This window comes from Enoplosus armatus, chromosome 15, assembly GCF_043641665.1.
Source record: "Enoplosus armatus isolate fEnoArm2 chromosome 15, fEnoArm2.hap1, whole genome shotgun sequence".
Taxonomy (NCBI): domain Eukaryota; kingdom Metazoa; phylum Chordata; class Actinopteri; order Centrarchiformes; family Enoplosidae; genus Enoplosus; species Enoplosus armatus.
The window spans coordinates 6,793,044-6,805,367 of NC_092194.1; the positions used below are offsets into that span (position 1 = coordinate 6,793,044).

At 41.4% G+C, this 12,324-nt stretch overlaps 1 protein-coding gene across 2 annotated transcripts; it reads right to left on the bottom strand.

Moving 5' to 3' along the window:
- Positions 1-8,544: 8,544 nt before the first annotated feature.
- nkx2.4a (NK2 homeobox 4a) lies at positions 8,545-10,091 on the bottom strand. 2 transcript variants are annotated; one of them, XM_070920585.1, is made up of 3 exons: positions 9,722-10,091; positions 8,788-9,233; positions 8,545-8,706 (listed from the first exon to the last, which is right to left on the bottom strand). In XM_070920585.1, exons 1-3 carry the CDS (start codon positions 10,089-10,091, stop codon positions 8,545-8,547), a joined length of 978 nt encoding a protein of 325 aa, XP_070776686.1. The 2 variants fall into 2 exon arrangements, with proteins under 2 accessions (XP_070776686.1, XP_070776685.1); XM_070920584.1 differs by having other exon boundaries at positions 8,545-9,233.
- Positions 10,092-12,324: the final 2,233 nt, after the last annotated feature.

The following is a 12,324-nucleotide window of genomic DNA, read 5'->3' on the forward strand; positions in this document are numbered from 1 at the left end:
AGGTTATGGTGTATAGTCAGAGCTTGAATCTACATCAAGTGAAAAGAAAAAAAGCATTTATTATAAAAAGTGACCTACCTATAAAGAAACCGTTTTTTTTTCATTTGTTCACAATATAGAACACATTAAAAATGGTATAAAGTATAATATTCTCCTATGTATAGAAGCATAGTACATACTAACTCCACACAAATAACATGTGAAAACAGCAGAGATTCCCCAATTGGCCAAGACTGAATAGGGGATGAGGCAGAAGGCATTATTTTGAACACAATCATCCAGAACTTATATAATTTAACATATACAATTTATAAATGTAAAGCAGCTGGCAATGTTGCTCTGCTTGTGTAGAAGTACATTAGTTCAGTCATCTTACTTATTAGTAAGATATTGCCCTATTTTATTGTATATTGTATATCTTCTGCCTGAGTATTAGTTGTTTCCAGTTATTTCATGAATAGTCTGTAATTTAAACTCCTCACTTTTTTAATTTGATATGACTAATGATGAAAGGGAACCAACACAGTAATACATTTCCCTCACAGCATCACTAACATTTCTGCAATATTTTGAATCACTTGCTGAGGAGCTAAGAAAGCCACTAACCTTCATAAGCTTGACCTCAAAGTTACATCATACAATGTTATCCAGGGCACACCTATAGCCCATCGCAGATTGCAGTGTATTGACCACCAAATCCCCAAATGATGCCTTAATCAATACAGCAGACGGAGTAAGTAGACAGGGGAAGGGTGTGTGTGTGACACAAAGCCAGGATTAGGCCTGATTAGGGCAGTTTTAACATGTCCTGCTGATTAGGGGCCAGTGGATCTGACCGCTAATTAGCTGTGAAGTGTGGCTGGCCGCATAGACAGGACAGCGGCAGGAGGAGGGGTTGGCAGCCCAAACTCACCCTCTCCCTCTCTCACCGTTCCTCCCTCCCTCCCTTGTCCACTCACCACCCCCACAAAAGGGTCTGGGGCTCTTTGATTGGGTGTGCTGCATTGTGGAGAGGGGAGTTGAAAAAGAGTCCCATTTCCCTTTTTCTGTGCCACTACCCCCTGCAGGGTGAAGTCAATGTACCCTTTCTGTGCCTTCGTATGACCAGCTGGCTACAGCGGGGCAAATAAACACTCCAGATCCACTGGCCAGTATGACTGCCATCTGAAACAGAGCCTTTGTCCCATGTGGATTGAGCCCTAATTGGTGTTCCCGAGACAAATTCTCATTGTGATTGTTATTTGCACTGATGAGGTTTTAACGGACAGATAATACACAGGAGATCCAAGTTACAAGTAAATAAAGGAAGAATAGAGGGATGTTTTTTTCTCAACATTAAATAAACTGTAGATACAAATAGATACACATAAATCCAAATGTTATTCATAAAAAAGAGCTGAATACAACATCTCACTTTATAACCAAAGTAAGATATTCTAGAGCTCAATCTTACCATAAGTGTACAGTTATTTGCGTGAAAACAAATGCCATATTTTGGCCTGTACTATGCCAAAACCATGGACTTTATGGACCTGGGCCGACCTTTAGATCAGTGGTTTCCCAACCCTTTTGGCTTGTATCTTAAAATTAAATAATGTCAATGTCACAAGTTTATTTTAAGTTGACCAGGGTGATTTTCCGACTTTTCAGTTTTCATGGCCTGAAGGGAAATTATCAACTATTTCACAAGAAAAAAGGAATCATTAGACATGTCCAAAAAAATAAACAGTTCTATACTAAAGAAATATATTTTGGATTCCCTCCTATACCAGTAATCATCTCATGACCCCTCAGATTTATCTTGCAACCCCTTTGGGGTCAGGCTGGGAACCACTGCTTTAGATTTAAGTGGAAACCTTATCCTAAACAAAATTACTTAACCTAACCTGAACCCCCCCAAAATGAACCAAACTAACTATTACTAAAGTAATAATCAATAAAATAACTCACTTTTTGTAGCATATGGCACATTTGTTCATCATAGAAAATGTAGAAACAAAAAGAAATTACATTGATTTCGTTTGTACCTGAAGCAATTTGTGTATTTGCAGAATTTGAAGTGAATTCAGCTGTTTCCCCCACATTTCCCTTCCCTGCCTCCACCCTGAGACCTCCTGGCCACTGCAACTCAAGAGGAAGAGAGGAGAGAGTAAAAGGAACATGGGATTTGGGGCGTAATCCTGTTTGTCCTTGGGGTCACATGCTCTACAGAGTTGAGATTGTCAGCTACAGTCTGGAAGTTTATTCGAGGGACAAACAGCAGTCTAATTGTAATTCCCTCTGGAGAGCAGTCGGTGTCTCCAGCTGAATGCTGGAGAGGAGACAGGTTGCTGCAAGATGATAATTGAAAAGAAAGTGGGTGGTCCTCTTTGGCCCCCGTGGCCCTCTGGGACAGTTATATTGAGACTCCTGCGTGTTTTGGAGGGGGCAGATTACAGAATGTTATATTTGAAGAAACGATTATGTCCTTCTGGGCTTAATTTGACAGACGTAGCTATTGAGTGGTGGCTGTTTCTGTTGTCTTTTGCCATTCATGTCTATTTGTGTGTGTGTGTGTGTTTGGCTGTTTGCTGTTGGATCATTGCCCCTCATTAACTAGTTCTGAGAGCACCTTTCAGTTTTTTTTCAAGCATGTTTAAAGAGTTGTCCTTGAATTTTCCCGAGCATTTTTTTTTTTTTACTTTGTACGATGTCTGACTCCCATGTTTGTTTGTGTATTATGTGTTCACAGCATGCACACCTATTCAAATTAAAATGCATGACTGTGTCTATCTAAATACATTGCCTATGTGATGAGATTCAGTTCTGTCTAGGAAAAGAAACAAAAAGAAATACAAAACAACACAATTACAGGCACACACACATAGGTAACTATGCCCTAGCCAACACATACTGATCTTATCCATTGCCTACCTTCATTGAACTGCTCTTCAGCCCTGGCCCTATTAACCAGTAATCCGCAGACTGGCAGCTGGCCATTACTGTGGCAACGGTGAGCTGAGACAAAACTGCTTGTTGGTTCAAAAGTAAAGACGAGTATTGTGAAGGACAGAGATGAACTCCTTTGTCCTGTAAATGTGTCTGTTCATATTTCTGAATACAAAAACTCAGTTTCTTACTCTTTTTCACCTGAACTCTTTGCATGTTTGGAGGTGACAGTTAAATGTCTTTTATGCTTGTTTGATTTTCTTTTTTGTCGTTCTGGGCGGATTGAAACCCATTCCAAGGATTGAGTGTAATTATATCATGTGCAGCCCTGGCGATATAACAGACAAAGGTATTCTGAATGGCTTACAAACCTCTTGTCAAGAAGTTTGTCCTTCATGTCATGAAAAACATTGGTTACTGATATGTACAGTAATTTCAGTGTGTGACTTAAGTCTCTGTCTTGTTTAACTTTTCGGTTTTTGATTGAAGATGTGTAAGGTCAGATTTATAAACTCTATGGAATAACATGCATTCTACAAAAACTTTCATTTTCATGGTGACAAAAAATATGCCAGACATTTTTGTATGAAAGCGCGTTCTTTTGGAATTCCTGAAATGAAAGTAATGACACATTAAATATCCTGTGGTAATAGTGTGTCTATGTTGATATTATTGTTATGGCTTAGTCTCACCTCACATAGCTCGTGGTAGTTTGTTTGTGTATAACGTTTGTCCTTGAAATGCTCCCTTTATGGAGGTTGTTCTGTAAGATGACAAAAACATCCAAATTACACCGACGTATTGTGCAAGTCAGTGAAATTATACGGAGGCTACAGTAATACAAGAAGGAAAGACAGAATTAAATGAAGAATTTAAAAAAAAGAGAGTTCAAAATGTGTTTCATTTTTTCTTAAAATGTAGTGATGTTAATGGAAGTATGCAAATAGCTTGAGTGTAATGTGCTTAATGTCACAGCCTCTCAGTAAGTTATTACACAGTAAAGCACGTCTTTCTCCAACCTCTCCTGTCTTGGAGTCTAAACACAGTGGCACCTCAGTAGGGGCTCCACGGCCGTAATAGATTTTGGAATTGGCTAAACTAATTTTCTTAAAGAAGAGTTTGTGGGACTTAATGAGGCATAACTAATGGAGTCCCCACAATCATCAGTGCCATGCTGGAAGCACCGTGGCAGGACAGAGCAGCCATTGATTCTTGCTTCAAACCTCTTGAGTTCCTAATCAGCTTCTTTGGTTGTACGTTTCAGGCCTGACAAACCTATTGTTGACCTGTGTCAGTGGAGGTCAGTAGTTATTAGTGGCAACTGAAAACAGTTTCTCTAACTACTTATGAGCGAATTGAATAACATGCATAGGGGGACTTGGAGGGGGGATTACTGGCAGCGCAGCGAGTCCGGGCGGCGCAGGAGAGAATGTGACATGGTTTTCTAATAAGGGATGCTGCCCCCCCCTCCTCCACCACCACCACCACCACCACCACACACACACACACTCACACTCCTAACCTGGCCCTCCATCCTTCATCCTCTGCCCCTTTCTACAGACATTTGTGAATAGTCTTCAAAAGGTTGCTTTGGCCCTGCAATGCCTCATATTGCTAAAATGGTATTCATAGTAAGCAATGGAATTAGCTAGTGCAAGTCCTAGAATAGCATATAAGTGTCTGTGTGTGTGTGTGTGTGTGTGTGTGTGTGTGTGTGTGTGTGTGTGCACGCATGTGCATTTGAGTTCATGTTATCATCAAACCAAAGGCAACGGTAAAAATGTGGTTTCATGTATTTAATTTCATGGAAATCTATTAGAGTGAGAATTGCTTTTGGAATCCTATGACCTTCTTGAAATGTTTTTTTTACACTCTGTAGGAAGATGATTATTTGCAGGCTATTTCTCCCATTTGAAAAATGTCTAGAATTAGGGAACTTTTTGCTCCCTGGGCCAGGCACAGGTTTGTCATAGAAAAGAGAAAGATTGTCTCTCCTTGGCAGGATACCAGGGCAATACACTAATTAAAATCTTGCTCTGTGTCTCAGAGAACTTGCCAATTCAATGCATTCATTCTCACAGTGAAATGAAAAGCGGACCTCGCCTCTCCTAGTTATTTCACGTGGGGCAAGATTTGGGGACTATTTCTGGGAAGGAAGGAGAGAGGAGGTGGTGGAACTTGTAGGAGTAAACTTTGGATGTCACTACTGGCTTAATATCTATTAATGATGTCTATCTATATCACATGTATGCATTTACATTAGCATACCAAATATCATAAATAATATAATATCTTCTCTGTGAAGTATAGAGCCACATTATTCCATCTTTACCTGTGTGTCTTGAGGAAAACCCTCAGAAACTAGGCCAGATATGCTTTTAGCTGTCTGTCTCAATTGCTTTCTTGGTTAAGACTAACAACACGAAACAATTCCCCCCCTCCTGTTGTAGCGGCAAAGCAAAAAAAAAAACAGTGTGCTGTGCATGATGAGGGTTATATGTTTGGCCTATGTTTCTGTGTAAACTATACAGCCAATAATGTTAAGCCCTTGCCAATTAGCGTTCTCTAGGTTGCTAGGTCGCCATGGTCAATTGAGGAGCACATCAATAGGACTTGAAAAGGTTTCTCTGCGATCAGACCTTCTGACATATTAAGTAGAATAATGGGGAGGAAGGGAGTTGGGGGGGAGGGGGTTGTTGCAGAGACTGAAGTAAGGCTTCCTTCCTACACTCACATTATGCAGTGCAACCTGCAATTACCTGAGAAGAATAGTCTAAAACATTCTTTACATCTATGAAAAAGATTATCCTCCACTAATGCCAACAGTATATATGGCATTGAGGTAGTGACAGACTCCGATGGAAATTGTTTGTGTAATAGAGGCAGTTTTATATATGTATGACTTATTCAGTTGCTGTGTTTGTGTATGTGAATGTGGGCTGTGTATGCATGCACATGAGCATACTATGCATCTATTTGTATGCATACATGTGCGTGTGTGTGCGTGTGTGTGCGTGTGTGTGCGCGTGTGTGTGTGTGTGTGGATGCTGTTAACACAGACAGCCTTTTAAGCTGGTTCTGCAACTACACAAATGGAAGTAACACCACACAGTAGGGGCCGCAGCCCCCAAAACTTTCCAGACAGAAATGATGATGCCAGCACCAATTACAGTGCCCAGACTGTCTCATATATCCTTACAAAGAGAGGTACCCCCAATAAACTGAGAGAAGCAACAGGCACAATAGCCAGTGATTACCAAGCATAGCCTATTAGTGCGCCATAACTATGGCTATTGAAAAGAGAAAAGAATGGCTTCACCTCCACTTTCATTTCATGTGGTACACCATCAGAATCTTTGTTGACAGCTCATTCGTGCCCTCAATTTGGAGACAAAATCTATCAGAAACATCTTGCAGCATCAAAGTGTATATTGTGGAATGCATTTCTCTTTTTAATGCTCTTATCAAACTCTCCTCTGATGGAGTTGTCGCGCCCAATTCCAAATGTCAGGTGCATATTGGCTCTGATGCTTCCTTCGAGTGTGGGGATGATAGCACATATACATACAGCTGCCAGGTATGTGAAGGGGTTGGAAATGGGGGCTCTCCAAGGTCTCCATTGAGACACACTGATAGCCATCATCATCATCATCATCATCACAGGGTGTCATCAGCAAAAGGGATTGAGAAGTAATTTCCAAACGTGTTTAAATGACCACAGGAAATGAAATGTTAGATCCTATTATCAGCCACTGCTGGTGTAAAAAACAAACAAAAAAAAGGTTTGGAGGACAGAAGCAAAGGGGAACCGACACTGACGCTAAGTGATGACCTTAAACACTTTGGAGTTTGTTTGCACAAATCATTCATCTTCTAAAGAGATGGATCAGAATGACGTGTGTGTGTGTGTGTGTGGATGAAACAGAGTGTGACAATGTGCTGCAGGGTATTTTGCTTACAGTGCCTTTCAATGCATCATAAAACAAATGGATAATAACTGTCATTTAAATGAAAATGTAGTGAATACATAAACATGTGCAGCATTTGTATTAACTTTTGAAAATCTTAATATTTTGTGAAATATTTAGTCAAGCAATGATTGGATCAGAATTACAACAAGAAATCGGTCTAAAATACGGATTGAACTTTGAAGTTGTGAAACATTTTTGAAGAATTTGACGTGTTAATTCACATTATAGAAGCACGTTCTCCTTTTGATATCGCCGACAGTGCGCCAATCCGAAATATTAATGCCCCCGAAATACGGAACTGACTCCCACCCAGTTTCACTTCCGCTCAAATTCAGATTGAATAAAAAGGGAGGAATTTGAGTTAAAGATCGTAACAAATTTTAAATTCACAAAGTTAAATTAAGAAGCATATTTTTTGTTATTTGTATTTGATTTTAAAGTGATGATGGAAACCTATTTTGATAAATGTATAATTTAGGCACTGAGGCCTGTGCATAATAATAATAATAATAATAATAATAATAATAATAATAATAACACGCCTAATAGTAATAATAATAATATTTTACCCTTTGATTATGGTGTAATTCATTTTAATGCAGCATACTACTAATAATGCGAGGCATGTACTCCAGTCCTTTGGATAATACATTCGGTCTTATAATAATTGGCAATCATTGTGTATTTTATGGAAGCTCGCATTCATGTCAATATTAAACCTGCTGGAAAGTGTTAGGGATTTTTAAAAGGACGATTCCCCGGTCTCAGAGTCTTGCAGACTTCCTCCATGAAAAGCAGCCCTCCAAAATGTCACCTGAACAATGCTGGCTCCCTCATCGACCTTGCTTTCCAGCTCAATTTGGTCTCAATCACAACATAATGAAAATGCACTCCAAAACAGATCCCTTTTAAAAAATTACTTCTCCAGGAATAGCTCTCACACTTCAAGTTATTTATTGTTAACGTTCACTTGGTTTTGAAACATATACAGCAGCCATCACGCATTTGTTCCTTTTTAACTTACAAAAGAATAAAGAAAACATAAAAGTGGACGCCATAACGATTATTATACAGTTAAACGCATTCTTGTGTGTTAGCCAAATATACAAGTCCCTACTTTTATTTAATAAGTCTAAATGAATACATTAGTTTACAATATTAATATGATAAAATACCAGGTTATCACCGCAAATAAGGAGTGGTGGCTTAGTGTACTTCAAACCTGATCCCACCCCCCCCACCCCCCACCCCCAGTCCGCACTCAAGTGAAGCAGCATTCCTTTTTGTTTCAACAACATAGACTACGTTTAAAACATCATGAGGAAGGTCCAAAACATGGATTACAAAAGGTCCAGAAACGACATAATTGCTTTCAAGGGCAGCCATTTCTGTAATGTTCAAAAATAGACTCCCCTCTCAGAGATGTCAAGAAAATGTGCCCTGATCAGCTGGTGCGCCTCTGTGCGCCTTGTCCCTTCCAACACCAAAGGGCCCCCATTTTCAGCCTTCATACATATATATGTATATATATGTGTGTATACATATATGCATATATATACATATATATATACATGTTTTGCTCTTGCATGGGCTCATCCGCAGGTTCACATAGAAAACGTGGAAAGTGACAGTACTGTGTTAAGTCCTACCACGTTCTGCCGTAGAGGAGGTTTGAGCTGACCATGTTACTGGTGTAATCTACAGCAGATGTGTCTATCTGGGCCATGTTAAGCTGGCTGTGCAGTGAGGGGGGGCTGGGCGACATCTCCTCCAGCTCCAAAGCGTTCACCTGCTGCTGGCTTTGGTGCTGGGTGAGGCTGTTGGTCGGGGATGCGAGCACAACTCCGGCTCCGTTCTGCTGTTGGTTTTGTTGTTGGCTCTGTTGTACCTGTTGCTGGTTCGGCGTCGGCGTGTTCGAGCCGTTCTGGCACGGTTTACCGTCCTTCACCAGAACTGGCACGGCTACGCGCCTCGGGGACTGCGCCTGCTGTTGGCACAGGTTACCGTCCTGCTGCTGCTGCTGCAGCTGCTGCGCTGCCTTGTCCTTGGCCTGGCGCTTCATCTTGTACCGGTGGTTCTGAAACCAGATCTTCACCTGGGTCGGCGTCAGGTGGATCATGCTGGCCAGGTGCTCCCTCTCGGGCGCCGACAGGTATTTCTGCTGCTTAAACCTCCTCTCCAGCTCGTAGACCTGAGCCTGCGAGAACAGGACGCGCCGTTTCCTCCTGGGCGCTGCGTGGAGAACTGGCATGGATTTGGTAGCGTCCCCCATTCCTGTGAGACTCCCCATGCCGGTCATGTTCATACCTGTGGAAGGTCCCATGAATCTAGAAACTTAAAAATATACATACATATACGTGCGTTCAATAAACAGAAGAGGAGAACACTGTTTCGCCTGAAGTAGTCTTTATTGATTAGTGACTGTTATATGCGTTCATTATCGAAGTTGGAAAGCATCAGCTTTAAAAAAAACATTTGATAATAATAATAATAATAATAATAATAATAATAATAATACATATCTAGATCTTGCTTTTGAATATTTACTGACGCCAAAGACAAATAAAAGTCGAGCCAGACTTGAAAGAATGATCTCCTTTTCAGTTTAACCGTCATCAAAAATAGCAATTCTTAATTAAAGATGTCGTAAAATATTGTAGTGTATTTGCATTAACTTTTCGTCTCCCAAACATAAATTAAAAAGCGACACATATTTAGTCTTGTGCGTTTTCCTCTCTCATTCCTGAAATGACAATTCAATGATTTTATTTACGGTGAAGTAAAAATCCGAAAAGTGTGTGTAAATGGAGTAAAGAACTTACTTGTGGAGTATCTGGGATCCGGGTTGGCGCTGTACCACCCTGTTGCTGCTGCACTATTCCGCATGCTTTCCTGGTACGACGGGAGGTCTCCCATGTTGCCAATGCTTCCATTGCAGTATCCCCCCATTGCGCTGTGGGAGAACTGGGAGACGGTGTGCGGCATGTGGTAAGTGCTGGCCACGGCGGCGTTGTGGCCCATGGAGTGCTGTTGCATGCCGGTCTGAGACACCTGAGGCTGCCGGTAGGCTCCCAGTGGAGAGGTTAGGTTCCCTGCGCCGTCCATGCCACCAAACTTCTTGTAGGTCTCCTCGATTGGACTCAAAATATCTGTCACTGAAAAAGGCGTTGTGTGCTTTGGGCTCAACGACATGATTCAGAAAGCAGGTAGATTTTTGTGTTTGAGCAGATCACCCGTGTTGTTGTATCGGCTCTCTCCTTGGTGGATGTCTACGTAAGAGAGTGCTTGTAGTGCGCCTGAGATCCTATTGATCGCCTTCGAGAAGGAGGCGAGCCCAGGGCGCTCTTAGCCCGGGTTTATTGGAGCCAGGAGCCAGGTTTACGACAAACACAGGGGGCGGAGCAAAACTCCTAAACCAGCAAACAATAGTCATTGACATTTTAGGGAAATAATTCATGAAAATGCACTTTTCTTTATATCAAGTTGTGTACACTAATAAAACGACGCCGCATATTTATGATTCTGTCCTTTCTGACAACTATATACAGGTGAGAATAACCCATTGTGTTCTGCACGTCAGCTGATCTGACCACATATGACTGTTTTGCGTCAGTAGGGAATTCCACTCTTTCTAGAAACTTTGAGAGCACTTTTAGCAGACATAAGGGCCACCGAGTATCATCAAAGAGGCACAATGAAGTTGTATGACCGGCTCATTTATGCTTCTTAAGCATCATTTTGCCCCACCAGAGAGGGACGAGTCCAAATAAGCTCAAAATGACAAAATGCTGAAAGGGAGCGGCGATAGGGATCCGACCTGTGAGTATATCAATACCTAACATTCATGACCAGGCAGGGCAACGGATATAATACACAGGATTTACACATTTATATCTAAACCTGCCCATGCAGCTTGCCCTCCTGTTCGTGGAAACAATTGAAGAGAAATTACAATTTTATACATTTCTTTAAAAAAAACAAAACTAGTTGTTTCATTAGACTTAATGCAATTTAGAGACAATATTGTAAGCCTCAAACCCTCGAGTCTGGCCACCATGCATTAATGACAGTCTTGACCTGACATTGTAATCTCTGAGCAAACTGACTGGCGCCAGGGGAAGAATCAGAGGAAGAGAGAGACACGACGGGGGGGTCAAAAGAGAGAAAAAAAAAGGCTCCTACAAATTGCAATAATGAATACCAGTTAATGTCGCTGCCCATTATAACCTAACATGTGTCCCTTATGGATCTATAACGCATTATTGAGCCTATAGCTCACAACTGTCCAACAATAGAGAGGAGTAGCTGCCATGTCGCTCATAAACGCGTCTGATCATAATCATGATATTTGCTCTGATTTGTTTTCCATCACTATCAACTCCTCGCAGCAGCAGCAGCAGCAGCAGCAGCAGCAGGTGTGCTGCGTTGAGGTTATTTTCCAGACGTGAAAAGTGTTGCCATCTTCCTTTTTATTGGAGGAAGGAAACACTCGTCTGCATGAAGCCACTAATGTAATTTAGCATGGCATGGCTGCAAGTAGCTGCCTACCCTAATTGAGCAGTTGAAGATGTGACATGGTCAGCCATCAATTATAGCGACATATCAAGAAAACCAATCTCCGGTTAAGTCGATAGCCTGATTGCAATAAATCATTGTTCTTGTGTATGTTTCAGTGCCCGAATGTCTTCTCCCCTTTCTTTTTCCTTCCTCAGATGCCTGGACTCCGAGGCGGATTTAATGTGAAGTGGTTGGACCTAATTGTTGTTGAGGCAGACAAAACAATGCGTGCGTATTCCAAAGTCAGCTGGAGTTGTCAGAAAGACACCGAAGTAGAAAAAAAAAAACCCCACATGAATCCTAAAAGTAAAAAATCTGTTTAACAAGAGGGGGTTAACAGGTGTAAACCAAATGCTCTCAGTAAAAAAAAAACAAAACAAGTCTTATTCCTATCAAAGTATCAAAAAATATTATATTTCCTACCTGCAAATATTCCAGACTTCTGTGCGCCTTTTCCACTCTTTTGGCTGCAGCAGCACTGTGTCTTTTCAGGGCGAGAAGAAAGGTAGGCCTCGGCCCAGACCTCTAACATTATGTAAATGAGGCAAACCTCTCAACCTTGTGGATTACTGAGTCAGAGAGCAGGACCCTGGTCCACAGACCCTCCACATTAGGATCCCATAAAAATCTGGAGCTGGTTAGCTGCATGCAACGCTTAAGAGAGCTTATAGTCCACATTAATGTAGTTGTCAGTCCAGGTTATAACTTTTACATCCAGTGAATGTGATGTGGCCAAGGCAGCCGGAGCGGGACGCACGGACGCGCCAAGGAGCTGAGGATGAAGGCCCAGCAAAGGTTTGTCAAGAAATCTAGCAAATCGTTACATTGCCAAAACCTTTTTGCAGATGTTTGTGTTTAATAGTTACTG

Coding starts and splice junctions, on each gene's coding strand:
- nkx2.4a (XM_070920584.1), bottom strand. CDS start 10,091: ATGTCGTTGAGCCCAAAGCACACAACGCCTTTTTCAGTGACAGATATT. Junction 9,234..9,721: donor GGATCCCAGATACTCCACAA/GTAAGTTCTTTA, acceptor TATATTTTTAAG/TTTCTAGATTCATGGGACCT.